Here is a 17057-nt window from a genome sequence, read left to right on the forward strand (position 1 = left end):
TCTTTTTCTTTTTTTTAAAGGGGTGGTTCACCTTTAAGTAAACTTATAGTATGTGATAGAATAGCAACCGTTCCATTGGTTTTCATAATTTCTTTTTTTTATACTTTTAGAATTATTTGAAATTTTTCTTCTGACTCTTTCCAGATTTCAGATGGGCGTCGCTGACCCCATCTAAAAGCAAATGCTCTTTCAGGCTACACACTTATTATTACTGCTACTTTTTTATTGCTCCTTTTTCTAGTAAGGTCCTCTCCTATCTATTAATATTCAAATCAGTGCATGGTTGCTAGGGCAATTTGGATCCTAGCTACCAGATTTGTATAATGCAAATTGAAGAGCTGCTGAATAAAAAGCTAAATAATTCAAACTTTCAATAATTAATAAAAAATGAAAACCAATTGCAAATTGTCTCAGAATATCACTCTCTACATCATACTAAAAGTTGACTCAAAGTTGAACGACCCCTTGTCTAGCTCCCCTGATGCCCCCGATAACTGGCATTTCACCTAAGCGTAAAAGTTACACCCCAGTTTAGTCCTCTAAACCTCCAAAACCCACAGTAACAATCAATCCAATGATAAAATTGCCATGCTTGGGTGCAAGATTATGTGTATTTCATGGCAACTGAGGCACCTAGTTTTTATCTCACAAGGTAGGGTTACTGGGGTTGTAAACCCCAAAATAAAATTGTCTGCTGAAGGGAAATGTAACTCTCTCTTCATATGCACAATTTTCACATGGTTTTTAAAGTTATTTGCAAATGCAGTTGCTGTTGAAAGCAGTTGTCTGTCTGTCCCTTGCTGTTTAGGTTGAGCAACAATGTAGCAGAAGTCGGCTGATTAACAGAACTGCCTTGGCTTGATGATTTGTTCTACATTGTTCTACAAGGGTAAGAACCAGCAGTGCAAGGACAGGCAAACACTGCTTTCAAGTGCAATTACAAATAAGTTATGTTTATTGGAAACATTTTCCTAGGGAGGAGTGTGAGTATAATACTGTGTGTGGCCTGTGTTTCGATGTACAAATCCAGTCGTGTAACTACCGGGGGAGCAGGGGTGCGATTGGGCCAGGGCCCGCACCCCTCAGGGCTCCCCCGGCAGCTCGCTCGCACTCACTTCTAAGGGAAATGCGGCCGTTTCCGGCCCTGCGGAGGGAGGCGGGGCCCGGCTGCACGTCCCGCCCCCCTCAAGTTACATCTCTGTACAAATCCTTCTCTGCTTTAAGTGCTTTATATACATCGTATATCTTTTGGGATTCTTGAAAAGATAACCTATAGATATTCTGCTTATATTTTTAGCTATGTCCTCTTTGGAGACATCGGACCCTTCCTCCTCTGCACCCCTGATGACGTTTTCATCAAGTGTCCATGCAAATCAAGCCTTTCTGCAAGGGACTACAGTAACACCCAACTTTAGCAGGCAACATTTTTCGCCCCATCCTTGGACAAACCCTTCCAATACATGTATGTACCAAGCTATATTGGGTACAGGTATTTGAATCTGTTATACAAAAATGGAAACCTGTTACCCTTAAGAGATACTGTCATGGGAAAAAAATAATTCAAAACGCATCAGTTAATAGTGCTTTCTCCAGAAGAATTCTGCACTGAAATCAGTTTCTCAAAAGAGTAAACTGATTTTTTTTTTTATATTTAATTTTGAAATCTGAGATGGGGTTAGACATATTGTCAGTTTCCCAGCTGTCCCCAGTCATGTGACTTGTGCTCTGATGTCAGTCACTCTTTACTACAAATTGGAGTAATATCACCCCCCCCCCTCCAGCAGCCCATCAGCAGAACAATGGGAAGGTAACCAAATAGCGGCTCCCTAACACAAGATAACCTCTGCCTGGTAGATCTAAGAACAGCACTCCACCGTAAAATCCAGGTCCCACTGCAACACATTTAGTTACATTGAGTAGGAGAAACAAAAGCCTGCCAGAAAGCAGTTCTATCCTAAAGTGCTGGCTCTTTCTGAAACCACATGACCAGGCAAAATGACCTGAGATGACTGCCTACACACCAATATTACAACTAAAAAAAATACACTTCAGGAATGAAATTTTACATTGTAGAGTGAATTATCTGCAGTGTAAACAGTCTAATTTAGAAATAAAAAAAAAACATCATAAAAATCATGACAAAATCCCTTTAATGCTTGTGACCTAGTGGTTTTCAGTAATATGGATCACTATACTTAAAAAGCATTTTAACATGAAATAAAACCCAATAAGATTGTTCTACACCATTATAGACCAGTGCAGCACAAACCTCATTGCACGGAATTTGATTCAACGTGGTTGCTACAGAAAGTTTGGGGAAATCTAGTGCATTAATCACACATTGCCTTGTGCTGCAGCAAGTAAAGGTCCTAATTAATTATTGTTCTTTCACCATTGGCAAAGCTTGGAAACAAGAACACTCCCATAGGTTTTATTGGTTCTCTTGCTAACTAGTAATATCCCTTTGCTCATGTTCTCTAATTTGTGCATTTAGGCTTTGGCCTCTGACCTGCCATTTTTGTGTCACTTGGAAATGACACTGTGTAGTCTTTGGGAGTAAGGGCCATATTTACACACTTTCAGCACTTTGAGGAAAACGCCTTCTTATTTTATTATTCTTTAAATATTTCAGGTGAGTCTCCGGTCTCCTCTGGTGCGCCATCTCCATTATCATCTGTATCATCAACTTCGTCCCTGGGTCAGCAGTTATCGGGCAACTTGACTTACGACCGCAAAATACCTCCTCCAATTGGAACAGAGAGACTTGCGCGGATACGACAGGGAAGTTCAGTGCCCCCCGCTGCTTTGGGATCCAGCTTTTCAGCTCCAGTTGGGAATTCTGGCATTTGGTCGTTTGGAGTAAATAATGAATCCGGTAGGTAAATTGCAAAATGGAATTGCCCAGCTGTAGCCATGTGTTCGTTTCATTTATTAAAGGGGAACTATCAAGAAAAAGGAAAATGTAACATAAGCTTCATCATACTGAAATAAGATACTTTCTAAATACATTCAATTAAAAAAATCTGCATAATTTCTGAAATAATCAAGTTTATATTCACTATTCCTCTCTCAGCATCTGTTTCTCTTCATCCTGTCTTCATGCAGCAGTTGGGTGTCAGATATTCATTGACAGTTAGATCCAATATATCTTATAGGGGGGGGTTCCTTTCCTGGCAGATGTATTAGAGCTCACTCAAATAACTGATTCCAGGACAAATAAAATCTAACAAAATAACTGCCTTTGCACAAATTCTGCATGTAGAGAGACATGATGTCTGGTGAGCTCTAATACATCTTTTTGGCAAAATGATTCCCTCTATAAGATATACTGGATCTAACTGTCAATGATTATCTGACACCCAACTGCTGTATGAAGACAGAATGAAGAGAAACCTATGCTGAGAAAAGGATAGTGAACATAAACATGATTATTTCAGAAATAATGCAGAATATTTAATTGATTGTATTTTGAAAGTTTCTTACTTCAGTATGCTGAAGCTTATATTAAACATTTTTGTGATAGTTCCCCCTTTAAAATGCCCAAGCTTGCATGTGAGAGACCCCTCTCATTTCTGTAGGAAACTGACACAAACCTCTGTTTTATAGAATATAAAGTAAGTCTGACCATGCTGTCTGTTTCTTGTCTTAATTTCTACGGCTCCACTTTTCTTTCTATCCATCTGCCGGCTCCATGTTTGTTTGTTTTTTCCCTCACATTATATCCAATCAATTCAGGTTTGTTTTTATTCTTTCAGAGGGTTTTTCTGGTTGGTCCCACCCAGTCATGGGCAGCCATGCTATACACAAGGCTCATCCAGACACCGTGGCCTTTTCACAGCATCAGCAGATGGAGAGAGACGAATCTGGAATAATGAATCCTTCCAATTTCTACCACCAAAACATGTCGAGTAATTTTGTGGATATTTCAAAAGTAAGGTTTTCAGCTGATACTTGACATTGCTTACACGAGACTGTATTTGTATAGAACAGTCATTAATTGTTTCATCTAATGCCTTCTTTGAAATAGTACAGTAACATTACACACTATTATAAAGGCTGGAGGTGACTGTTGGGGAGAAAGTGAACTTGGTCAGTTTTTTTTATAATTGTTTTTTAAAATGTCAGTTTTTCTTTCAGCTTATTTCTAAGCTTCACATCTAGCTGCCTCCATCCCTTTTCTTTTCATTTTGGCTCAGCTTTTTCCTATTGCTTTTCCTTGCTGTCAGTAACCTCCTATTTCCTGCTCATGTCTTGTCTTATTTGCTTTCATTTTAAAAAATTTTCATCTCTAAAGCAGGGCAAACGAGTGGTCTCTTTCCTAATATTCCCACCTTGAGGTGTGCGATATTGGGCTGATCCGATGAGAATACAGACAGTCTGAGAGAGGACCACGTCATATTTTTAAAGGGGGTGTTCACCTTCCAAACACTTTTTCAGTTCAGTTATCAGATTGTTCATCAAAAATAAATACCTTTTTGCAACTCCTTTCCTTTTTTTATTTCTTACAGTTTTTCCAAAATTGAAGTTGAAAGTTCAATAGTCCTGTCTCTGGTATCTCACCAATCCAGGTGCAGATTCTGAACTGTTACAATTTTCTACATTAGTTGATACATTTCTCAGCAGCATCTGTGGAATATTAGCAACTATTGTATCAATTCTGATAGCTGCCTTTTAAGGAATAGCATTTTACAGTTGGGGTGCCAAAAGTTAGGCACCCGCAAGTGACTATTTTTACTTATAAATTAGAAAAATGCACAGTTTCTTACTTAAAACATATATTTTTGCGTTTTATCCACAAAAAAAATTCGTACAAAAATTAATACATACAAAAACACACCACAGTGCAGTGTCTCCTCCCCGTTCTGCCTACCTTGTGTTAGCCACTCCCTCCTGGCGCGTTTCACGCTATTGGCCACTTTTTCAGAAATGCGTCAGGAGGGAGTGGCTAACACAAGGTAGGCAGACCGGGGAGGAGACACTGCACTGTGGTGTGTTTTTGTATGTATGAATTTTTGTTGTGGATAAACCGCACAAATGTTTTAAGTAAGAAACTGTGCATGTTTCTAATTTATATGTAGGAAGTGGAACTGTGCACAGTTCTTACTGCAAAGATAGCATATACCCCAAAACTATATAATTCATTCTATGACTATTTTTACTTACCTGACACCCCGGGCCGGTGCTCCGATCAGCAGAAAACTGCACCGGCCCGGGGTTTTTCTAGTGGGCACCACGGACAGATCCTTTTACTGCTTCATCGGTTTTCACATTTCTGGGGACAGACGCATGCGCAGTCGAGTGAAAAAGCTGACTTTTTCGTTAAAGTCCGGCTTTCCACTCTACTGCGTATGCGCAACTGCGAGAAGACCCAAAGAAGCAGGAAGAGGATCTCTCCATGTTGTGTCGGGTAAGTAAAAGTAGTCACTTGGGGGGTGCATAACTTTTGGCACCCCCAAGTGTAAATTGCTATTCCTTCTCCTTTAATGAAACCAAAGATAAATGGATCTGCTAAATATATAAATTTAAAACTCACATACTGGACTAGAGGCTGTTCCCAGAGATACAAAAGTATTTGGCAAATATGGGAAGATACCTACATGGAATCCCAAAAGTCCCAATGCCTGCACTCAGCTAGGTCAAATCAGTGCCTAAACATATAGGAAAGGGGACCTTACTTACATCTTGACTCTGATTCTCTGTCTAATGAGTTGTGTATCTTGTTCCTTATCAATCTGTGATATGGAATGACATTGCTCACTCCCCATGACCTTCTTTATTTTTTTTTTATTGCATTAAATTGTTTAACTAAAGCCTTTGAAATATATATATCAATTTAGAACAGTTTGCAGAGTCTATGAACCGCTCCCCCTTCCCAGAGCTGCTTCAGAAAGTCATGAGAAGGTGAAAAATGAAACTTTACACTTCAATATTAGAAAAACACTCACAAATAGAAAGTCATCGGGAAAAAGTCTTTTATTTCTGGTAAATTATTCAAAAACAGCTGAACTGAAATAAATGTAAGATGGTGAACAGCAGCTTTAAACAGGGGCAGCTTTTATCTGGAGGCTGATGTATAATAATGGCTGCCTATGGGACAGCGTTGGCCTGGGTGCAGACTTAGAGTTTCAGAGCAGAAACACAAGTATATGTTTTTTAAACAAAATCTTGTGTTTGTACTCAGGCCAAGGATCCACCTGATCTGGCAGTAGCTTTATTTTCTGTCTGGTTTGCCCCATGTTTATTCTGTTGCATTTTCCATTGCTTATCCCTCATATTTTGCTTCTGCAGCCAGGAACCTTTTAATATGAAGGATGTTAAGATTTAAAAATAAATATAATGCCTTTTTGTTTTCTGTTGAATTTGTCCTGTCCTCAGCTGTTACCATAAAGTGCTGTATAGATTGCCTGCATAAGCTTACTACTACTTCTAAATATTAAATATAAAACCACTTTGTTTTAATAGGGGCTCCCAATGTCTTTGTATGGGGGCGCAGTGATACCGTCACATACACAAATGCCTGATGGCCCCAACTGTCAGGTCTTTAATGGAGTGCACCCACAAGATGCTGCTTGGAGTCCAATGATGAAGGTGGTGCCGAGTTCAGCCGAATGTACAGATGCCCAGAAGGTAACAATGTACTTAAAGGGGACCTGTAACCAAAAAAACAAATTATTCAAAATCCTATTTTATCACATTAGTCAAGCAAAATGAACTTTAATTACACTGTATAAATTAGTTGAATCTTGTTTCTTTCAGTCTTTGAGTTTATAATTCTAGCAAGCAGGCAGGAGCCATTTTATGGACACTGTTATTAAGACAAGCCTTGTATCATCTCAGAATCTTGTTTGTGCACCTGAATGGGGGACCTGATGTCCATCCCCATGCCCTGGCTACATAACTAAATGATAAAGAGAACAGGGGAATGTGGGGAGAGCAGTGACATGTAGGCAGTGGTGCTTACAGTTAATGAACCCATTTCATAAGCTTTGTCCTTGCAGTTGCTTCAGTTTTGTATTTCTTTCTTCCCGTTTCACTGTTGCTGAGGGGTTTCCCCAGAGACAGGGTCACATTTGGCAGTAACAGGTGGTGTGGGGGCAGTTGCAGAAAGCCTGGGTTTTGTTCTCCTTTAATTTCCCTAGCAAACAGGCAGCAGTTCAGAAGTCAGAATGGAAGATGAATTGCACGCTGCATGAATAGGAAGATCCAGTAACAATAAGATCTAAGCGTCTCATTTAGTGAGGGGATAGGGATTTAGTAGCCATTAAAAGCTGAAAGCTTGATTAGAAATACAGTAGAACCCCCATTTTATGTTTTTCAGGGAACCATAAAAAAAATTGTGTAAAATCCAGGAAAATGTAAAATCAGGGAAAATATATAGGTGGGACCGCATAACGATAAACAAGGTAAAATAAGGGGAACCGTAAAATCAGGGGGTGTAAAATTGAGGCTTCGCTGTAGTCCAAGTCTAATAACATTCTGTTGATTTAAAGATGAAAATTCCCTGTCTTTCTGCATCGTCTGACAGTTTATTCTGCATCGTCTGACAGTTTATTCTGCTTCACAGATTTGGCCGGGGACCTGGACGCCTCACATTGGAAACGTTCACTTGAAGTACGTGAACTGAATGAGAGGAAACCGTTCAACCCAAAACTGAAATACTTGAGCGCACCAGGGAGTTTGGTTTATTTTGTTTTCATGGTTTCGGTTTTTTTTTTTTTTCCTCCTAATTCCACTGTTCTAAGGTTGCCCAGTGGACCGGAAAACCCAGTCCCGTTGCTTCAGAACGAAAAGGATTTGCCGTATTTAATAACGAAAATTGGGTTCAGTCTAGTCATGCGAATTAAGAACAAATCCATGACCTGATGCAGTGGCTATTATTGAAACACGGTCGCATTCAGACAAAAACACATTTATCATCTCACTCGTTTTAAAGGGGATTTCCACTCCTACAATGAAAACATAACATTTTGCATAAAGTTACAAAAAAAAAAAAAAAGTAAATGTTTTTGGTAATAAAGATGCGTCTGTCTGATCGTTTCTGTTCTCTGCAATAGAAACAATGTTCCAAGAGTCGTGTCTCTCCTCCGGCCAAGGCTCCAGGTATTGCGGGAATTCCAGTCTTGCCGGGAGGGAGGGATGTGACATCTGTTATGTTGTTTCAGCAGTCGGGAGAAGCAGTGCAGAACAGAGGGCTTCTGATTTCAGTAACTGCAAAAGCTTTGAAAACCCTTTTTAATTTTTTATTTCGTTACGTAAAAATGCGACCGTTCTCATTGTTTGGGTGCAGTTCCCTTTTAAGAGGGTAAATGGTTTGCGCTTTACAAACCTACGACGAGATCTGAGTGCAGCTTCTGTTGTTTAGTTGTTCTGCCTTATGTAGCCTTTATTAATGTGAACTATATTCCCAAATATACAATAAAAAAGTGCTTACACCAAACTCTAGTTTTGCCTGTGATTCTCTGTAGTATTGGGGGGCATGTTTTTTTGGTTTTTTTTAGGGTGACAATAGATGATTCCACACTTCACCAGAAGGGGATTCCTATTCACGTTTATTATATTTGGGGCATAGAAATAATAAAACTTTTGAGCTATTGCAGTTGTTTGCCAGTTTTCTTGCCCTTCGTTCCTGCTGCCCCAGAACAAAGGTTACAAGATAAAGATCTCCCTGACCCCTCTTCCGGATATTCTACTTGTTTACTTGTTGAGGAGTTGCAAGAGCGGCTGTAGAGGTATACAAACAATTAGTCTGTGACCGACACAGGTTAGGGTTCTTAAAGGGATACTCTCATGGGAAAACATGTTTTTTTTTCAAAATTCTCCAGCAGAATTCTGCACTGAAATCTGTTTTTCAAAAGTGCAAACTGTTTTTTTGGGGTTTTTTTGTATTTAATTTTGAAATCTGACATGTGGCTAGACATATTACCCGTTTCCCAGGTGGCCCCAGTCACGTGACTTGTGCTCTGATAAACGTCAGTCACTTCTGTACTGCAAGTTGGAGTGATATCAGCCCCTCCCTCCCCCCCCCCAGCAGCCTACCAACTGAACAATGATAACAGATAGCAGCTCCCTAACACAAGATGACAGCTGGCTGGTAGATCTAAGAACAACACTCAATAGTAAAATCCAGGTCCCACTGCGACACATTCAGTTACATTGAGTAGAAGAAACAACAGCCTGCCAGAAAGCAGTTCCATCCTAAAGTGCTGGCTCTTTCTGAAAGCACATGACCAGGCAAAATGACCTGAGATGGCGCCTACACACCAATATTACAACTAAAAAATACACTTGCTGATTCAGCAATGAAATTTTATATTGTTGAGTGAATTATTTGCAGTGAAATTTAGAAACAAAAACTACATCATAAAAATCATGACAGAATCCCTTTAAATATTTAAGCGAAGTAGAGGACTCTGGTATCAGGGACGTAAATAAAGAGGAAGCAGACCCTGCGGCTGCAGGGGGGCCCAGTAGGTATAGGGGGCCCATGAGACCCAACTTAATGAGCAATTCCAATATATATTGGTAAATGAGAACCTATGTATATTTTGGGGGCCCTAAAATAAATTTGCTGTGGGGCCCAGTAACATCTAGTTATGCCACTGTCTGGTATGTTATGTGTTTGGGATTTAAAAAATACACAATCCGCTCATGCACTGGCAAATTCTTGATAGAAAAGCCCTTGTAACCATCAATGACAGTCAAAGCACTAGAGCGAGACAGGTATTGTCCTTTATTAAAAGACTTCTAGATAAACGAGAGGAAAGGGACATTCTTCTTCTGTACCAATATGCAGTGCAGTCGTCTGTGCTCCACTCTACAGAAAAGAGAGAGTCCAAACAAGAGCGTTTATGCTGATAAAGGATAGTGAAGGTCTCCATTATGGGCTCAAGTTGTGATGGTTTACACTGGAGAAGAAGCCTTTAATTGGAGATATAATAATAATATATAGGTGGACTTGTTACAGGGAGAGCGGTGGGAGTTGTGGAATCCCTGACACGTGTTAATCGGAGATCTCTCGTAAACCACATGTTGCACTCCGACCCCGTGGATGTTTCTTCCGGTGGCTTCAAAGCAGGTGTTTGTCTTCGAATTCCTGGAGTGATGGCAAGCTTTAGTTGTATATAAACCATGTGTCCTACCAAACAGACCTTCCTGTAGGACACACGTCCGCATGGGGATACCAATTGCCAATAAAATGCCATATTTTGCACCTCTAGGAACTTTTTGCATGATTATGTTGCTCAACTTTTTCTATATTTAAATCTGGCTCACAGGTGAGAAAGGCTGTGTTAGATAGTATGAGAGTCAGGTGCCTTATTAGCAAAATTACTAAATTAACTCTTAGAACAAACTGATCCAGGGACTTATACAGGTCTGATTGTCTTGGAGTCAAGAAACATGCCCAATAATCACTATTTTCCATCTCAGGGAATCGCCACAACCACCCCCTGGTAATGATTTGTGGGCATAACAGTAATGGATCATTTTTGTTCCCAGAAATATAGTGACCTTATGGAGGGGACATCAGTTCTCAGTGGCAGCTCTCAGCCCATTATATATATAAATATATATATTTAAAGGAGTTGTTAACCTTTGAGTTAACTTTTAGTATGCTGTAGAGAGTGATATTCTGAGACAATTTGCAATTGGTTTTTATTATTTGTGGTTTCTGAGTTTTTATTCAGCAGCTCTCCAGTTTGCAATGTGTCTAGTTGCTAGGATTCAATTTATCTCAGCAACCATGCATTGAATTAAAGGAGACATATAGGATAAGTGAAAAAACCCTAATTTTGTAGGCAATTCTAAGTAATATATGGTGTTGCTTTTACATGGTGCTAAAAATTTATATTATCTTTAAAAATAGCCCCTTTATTGGAGCTCCCTATAGATGTTCTCTGGTCCCTGTTTTAAATGAGAGGTGGGCGTGTCCTAACGGTCTCTGCCAGAAGCACAGTAGGAGGGGGACAGCCAATCACAGCCCTGCAGACACACAAGCACAGACTTCAGTTTCCTATCAGGTCCTGCTAGCTGCTGATTGGTTCCTGTCCTACAGTGCAGTGAGCTGAGATCCGCCAGGTCTCCTGCACAGCCTGGGAATTCAGGGAGCAGGAAGTGGAAGAGAAGTGAGGGATTATTAGGATTTTTGCAGAAATATTCAATAAATCAGCCTGAAACATTACTTTTTTAAGCACAATTCTTTTATATCTAAATGAGTTTAATGCACTGATACATTCTTATTTTTTACACAAAATGTCTCCTTTAAATAAGAGTCTAGAATATGAATAGGAGAGGCCTAAACAGAAAGATGAGCAATAGAAAGTAGCAATAACAATACATTTGTAGCCTTACAGAGCATTTGTTTTTAGATGGGGGTCAGTGATCCCTATTTGAAAGACTGGAAAAAGTCAGAAGAAAAAGGCAAATAATTCAAAAACTATAAACAAAGACCAATTGAAATGTTGCTTAGAATGGGCCTTTCTTTAACATCCCAAAAGTTTAACTTAAGGGTAATAAGTCGCCCAAAGAAGTGGAGATTTGTCGCCGGGCGACTAATCTCCCTGAATCTGCCTGTGTGCCCTGACCCTAAAGGTGAAGCAAACCTTTAAAAGGAGCAGTTACATGTTACAGTAATCAGCGATTTATAGTAGTGGAGGTGTGGAACACACTGTCTCCTTTTCATGCCACTTCTCATGCCACCGGCTCAGAGACGACGTATACTTATACATATAAAACTTATAACACGTGAGGATGCTGTGATCAGGGCAGCCATCAGGGGGGAGAGTTGTAGGAGGCCCCGAGTGTAAAGGGGGCCCAGGCCACACCACACTTACTTGATTAGCCGGCCCCCCATCTTTCGGAGAGCTGCTGACTTCGGGAAGGCATGGACGTTTAAGGGGCCCTGGCCACCAATTTTCTTATAATGTGGGGGGGGGGCCCTGGCCACCAATTTTTTTTTCTCATGTGGGGTCCTAGCCACCAATATGTTTTAATGGGGGAACCCTGGGCACAAATGTTTTTTTATGGGGGGCCCTGACCACCAATATCTTTTTATTTTTTATTAACATGTGGGAACCCTAGCCACCAATATTTTTTTTGTTTTTTTACTGTGTGGTGGGAAGGGTGGGGCTTGCGGTGGGTGCAGCCCAGGGGGCCCAGGAAATTGACGTACGGGGCCCTGCGATTTCTGATGGCGGTCCTGGCCGTGATTACAATGAGTGATGAGAGGATATAGAGAGAAACAATTTGCATTAAAACAAAGGAAATGTCATATTATCCATCATTAAACACACAGACAGGCAGCAGGAATAGTTTTGCACATTTATCAAGTAAACATTGTTCCTGGGCAGGTTCCATACATTACAGTGTTATACATCCACCGACACAGATAACATCTCTATACTTCATATTGCCAGCTTAAAAATTGTTTAAATATTGGTTTCTCTAAGAAACATCAGTACAAAAGCAATATATATATATATATATAAATAAAAACATCAGCTATTCGTTAAATAAAAGGTTATATTTTGCTGCTGAACACTGATTGATATCTAAGCTTTATATTCCCAGCAATGAGGGGTCACCACATCTCTCTGACCCTTATTCATTATAGAAGAGGCGCAGCATGAAGAATCCATTCAGATGTTCAGACCGGCTCCTGGTTGGAAAAAACATAATTTGTATCTGATAACAAGTCTTAAGCCTCCTATAGACTGGCACAGTTTTTTTTTCCCCCCAAAAACCTCAGGTTTGCAGTTTATTTTCCTGAAATTCACAGCAGCTGTGACAGTCAGTTCCAATAAAATCCTCTATGAGTTGGCAGTTTGGCAGCAGAGAGTTTCCCTGGTGTAACATTAACCCTATCAATGCTGCCCGACATCGGACATGGGATCAGCCCCGTCTATTGTATTATGAGCGAAGAGCTGCACATAATGGGCTTCAAACCTAAATAAAACTGACATGTACCCTATTTATTGCTTGATTTAAAATTATACAGGTATGGGATCCATTATCCAGAAACTTGTTGTCCAGAAAGCTCAGAATTTTTGAAACGCCAACTCCATTTTATCCAAATAATCCAATTTTTGAAAAATGATTTCTCTGTAATAATAAAACAGTAGTTTGTACTCGATCCCAAATAAGATATAATTAATCCTTATTGGAAGCAAAACCTATTGGTTTATTTAGGGGCAAATTTACTTAGCTCGAGTGAAGGAATAGAATTAAAAAAACTTCGAATTCCGAAGTGTTTTTTGGGCTACTTCGACCATCCAATTGGCTACTCCGACTACGACTTCATCTTCGAATCGAAAGATTCTAACTAAAAATCGTTCGACCATTCGATAGTCGAAGTGCTGTCTCTTTAAAAAAAACTTTGCCACCTAAAACCTACCGAGCACCAATGTTAGCCTATGGGGAAGGTCCCCATAGGCTTTGCAAGCTTTTTTTGATCTAAGGAATTTCGTTCGATCAATGGATTAAAATCCTTCGAATCGCTCGATTCGAAGGATTTAATCGTGCTAAATCCTTCGACTTCAATATTCGACGTCAAAGGATTTAACTTCGACAGTCGAATATTGAGGGTTAATAACCCTCGATATTTGACCCTAAGTAAATGTGCCCCTTAATGTTTACATGATTTTCTAGTAGACTTAAGGTATGAAATTACAGAAATTACGTTATCTGGAAAACCCCAGGTCCCGAGCATTCTGGATAACAGGTCCCATACCTGCATTGCTATAGGGGTCATTTCACTCTATCCAATAGGAACACACAACCTAATAGGTTCAGAAACTCTGTGCTGTGGCCATTGAGTGATTTTTACTGGGGCCCTTAAAGTGTTGTTATTGGACCAGGTTTATTGTGTTTACTAATTAAATGGCATAGAGCTGGTGCAATAGCCAAATTAATTCAATAACAGGATTAGAGAATTAAAGGGAGTAGAAAAAAGGCACAAATGGGGAGGCTGGGCCCAATGTAAATGGAACATAAAATGAATGGGAAGTGGTGCAGGGGGCAGAAATCAAGAAAAGGGGGTGGATAGGATGTAAAAAATCAGGAAGAACAAAAAAGGACAAGTGAAAGATGGAAAGAATATGAGAAGAATATGAGAAGATGGAAAATACAGATGATGGGGCAGAAGATGATCGAGGAGGGAAATATAAGGGAAAACTGTATAGGCTGTGAGGATAAATCATGGGCAACTAGAGGTGGAGACAGTGTGTAGCTTGGACAGAAGGAAGAAAAGGAAAGAATATTCTGCTGTTAAAGGATTTGCCTGGGTTTGTCTCTGTTGGATTTGGGCATTTCTGACACTAATCTGAATGATCTTACCATTCCGCAGCTCCTCGGCACATCCCAATCTAATTCACTGAAATGTTAATCTCGGGTGATTTCTCCTGATACTTTAACTCCGACTGAAAATACATAGAAGGCAAATTTGGGTTAATATTGTTCAGGATACTGATCTTTATGTCGACATAGCTACTGTCAAGCACCAGAGTCAAGTTAAAGTGATATCAATTCGATGCACTCCTGTCTCTTGGGCAAATCAGACCCGTTTCGCTGGAAATTCGCCGAAAAGCAATGAAGTCTATGGGCAACTATTGTTTTTCACCAATTGGAGTCGACAGCAAAACTTGATGAAAAAAATTTGCTCATCACTAGTGGTAACCCATAGCAACCAATCAGCAGGTACCTTTCACTTGTTGCTATGGGTTACTGTACCTGGGCAAACTAAGTGCCTATGTTACATTTGGGGGGGGGTTAGAGTTTTTCAGGCTCCTGTCTGATGCTCAACATTTAGTCCTCCCCCCTTTGTACAAGTCTGGTCGGGGTTATGTACTCTGCACCCCGTGTGCCCTAACGTATATAATTTTGTATCACTCACTTACTCTTTTCTTCTTATTGCAGTATGTGTCTCTCTCTTCTGGTTTCTGATATTTTTTGCCTTTTTCTCTTTCTTAAATTATGAGATCTCCCAAAATTTGATTCTCCCCTTCTCCCGTTCTGTTGTTAATTTCTTCCCCACTCTTTTGTTCTCTCTCCAATTTCATTATCTCACTCATCTTCTCTCGCTCTCCATTTTTATGTTCAACTCTCTTTAATGGGAGAACCCTCCTTCGGCTTTTCTCTCTGCCTTCCTGATAGGCTATCTCCTTGTGTCAGTTTCCCTTTGCCGTCACCTATAACTAGTGCTGCCCCTTTTCCAGCAATGGTGGGTGCTCAGATGTATTACCCAATAGACTGTGTGCCTCTAACACCTGCTTCTTCATTCCCTCCATTGGTAAATGCAACACATCTCTGCCCACCTCATGTCTGAGCCACAAGATGACAGAGAGCTCTAGCTGTATCCAATCACGTCACAAGATGACAGAGAGCTCTTGCTGTATCCAATCACATGTCACAAGATGACAGAGAGCTCTTGCTGTATCCAATCACGTAACAAGATGACAGAGAGCTCTTGCTGTATCCAATCACGTCACACATTGGATGTGTATCCAATCACATGTCACAAGATGACAGAGAGCTCTTGCTGTATCCAATCACATAACAAGATGACAGAGAGCTCTTGCTGTATCCAATCACGTCACACATTGGATGTGTATCCAATCACATGTGCACATTGGGGTTCAGTAATAAACACACATGGATTATGTTCATAATATATCAAATGTGACTCATAACACAATTCCTTACATCTTCGCTGTCACTTAAATCACTTTCTTCTTCTTTCGGCACTTGAACGATCTTCTCCTTTACTGGCAAAATGTCATCCAGCCAACTCAAGTCGTGCAGTGAGAAGAACCATTCCATCGCCTTCCTCACTCCAACCAGAGCCAATAGCTGAAATGTGTCCAACAGATGAATTGTCAGTTCATTTGTAATGCAAAGTATTTAAATAACGGGCTCACACAAGAATGGCAGGGACCCTCTATAGATAAAAAGCTGATTTACTCCCCCCCCACACTTCATTTGACACCCACATTCACAAGCTCACACAAACAAAGGCCAGAAAGTGGTACTTTGTTGTAATTCATCCCAGTTCTAAAGGTAAAACAAGCCAAGGCCACGTTTCATAACTGAGCGGTACAAAGGTGCTAATGTATTAGGAATAAACATTTTTTTTTTTCAAAAATCAACATTCCTTCCAGTACCCACAAGACACTCACCATCAAGGGGAATATGATGGCAGCCACTGTTGATTTGAGAATCCACAGGATGACCAGACACGCTGTCTGAATGAAAGTGAACAGATGGACTCTGCGCAGTGGAACGTGACGGAGGAAGATGAGATCCGGCTGGTGTTTCGGTGGGATGGCCAATAGCTGCACTCGCTCTAGAAACTGAAATAAAGTCATGGTATGAGTGCAGGTTTCTTTGAATATTCATTTAGGTGAAGATTAAAATATAAGGTAGCCTCCAAAAAAGCTTTATTTTCATTTTGTTTAAAAAGTGAAGTTCCTTCTATAACTGATATCTTATCTGATCTTGACCAAATTTGTTGGCAGGAGGCTATTTTTGCTAAGAGTCAGGCCATATACTCCGATTCTGGGAAATGAATTGTCCGGCGATAAATCTCCTCTTCTTTGGGGCGACTAATCTCCCCGAACTGCCTCCTGCCAGCTAGAATGTAAATCGCCAACGGGATGGCACTCTGAAGGCTTTGTTTTCCAAAGTCGCCTGAAGTTGCTTCATGAGGAAACTTTGGACGAATGCCATCCCACCACGATATACATTCTAGCCAGTGGGAGGCAGTTCAGGGAGATTAATCGCCGAAAAAGAGGAGATTTTTCACAGGACGACTAATCTCCCCGAATCTGAGCGGCACACTCAAACTGACCCTTAAACTAATGATGCAAAAGATAAGCTGTGGTGTTTATACAAACGGCCTGTAGATGTCACTGTGCTCATACTTATACTGTGCATACTTCCTGGACAGCTTAAAAAGTGAAAGTTACTGTTGTGTAATGCCTGCATGACTCTGCTAATAAAGCACTGTTATACTCTACTCTACTCTACTCATCGTCGGCTACCCAAAACATAACAGATTGGTGATA

General features: G+C 40.3%; 2 protein-coding genes across 3 annotated transcripts in view; one reads left to right on the forward strand and one right to left on the reverse strand.

Annotated features, from left to right (window-relative positions):
- LOC108710905 (ankyrin repeat and KH domain-containing protein 1) overlaps window positions 1–8437 on the forward strand; it is a 72512-nt gene extending 64075 nt beyond the window's left edge. For both annotated transcript variants that reach the window (XM_018252109.2, XM_018252108.2), the window contains exons 30-34: window positions 1298–1462; window positions 2633–2875; window positions 3756–3931; window positions 6463–6627; window positions 7565–8437. In XM_018252109.2, the coding sequence (XP_018107598.1) occupies window positions 1298–1462; window positions 2633–2875; window positions 3756–3931; window positions 6463–6627; window positions 7565–7624 (809 nt within the window). In that variant the 3' untranslated portion in view covers window positions 7625–8437. The remainder of the gene's footprint in view (window positions 1–1297; window positions 1463–2632; window positions 2876–3755; window positions 3932–6462; window positions 6628–7564) is intronic.
- A 3869-nt stretch (window positions 8438–12306) lies between these two features.
- The window catches only part of slc4a9.L (solute carrier family 4 member 9 L homeolog), a 30546-nt gene continuing 25795 nt past the window's right edge, over window positions 12307–17057 (reverse strand). The window contains exons 19-22 of the mRNA XM_018252112.2: window positions 16170–16343; window positions 15697–15843; window positions 14332–14414; window positions 12307–12655 (exon numbers count right to left, since the gene is read on the reverse strand). Of these exons, the coding sequence (XP_018107601.1) occupies window positions 14361–14414; window positions 15697–15843; window positions 16170–16343 (375 nt within the window). The 3' untranslated portion in view covers window positions 12307–12655; window positions 14332–14360. The remainder of the gene's footprint in view (window positions 12656–14331; window positions 14415–15696; window positions 15844–16169; window positions 16344–17057) is intronic.

The sequence above is a fragment of the Xenopus laevis genome, chromosome 3L (genome assembly GCF_017654675.1).
Source record: "Xenopus laevis strain J_2021 chromosome 3L, Xenopus_laevis_v10.1, whole genome shotgun sequence".
In the NCBI taxonomy this organism is placed as follows: Eukaryota; Metazoa; Chordata; class Amphibia; order Anura; family Pipidae; genus Xenopus; species Xenopus laevis.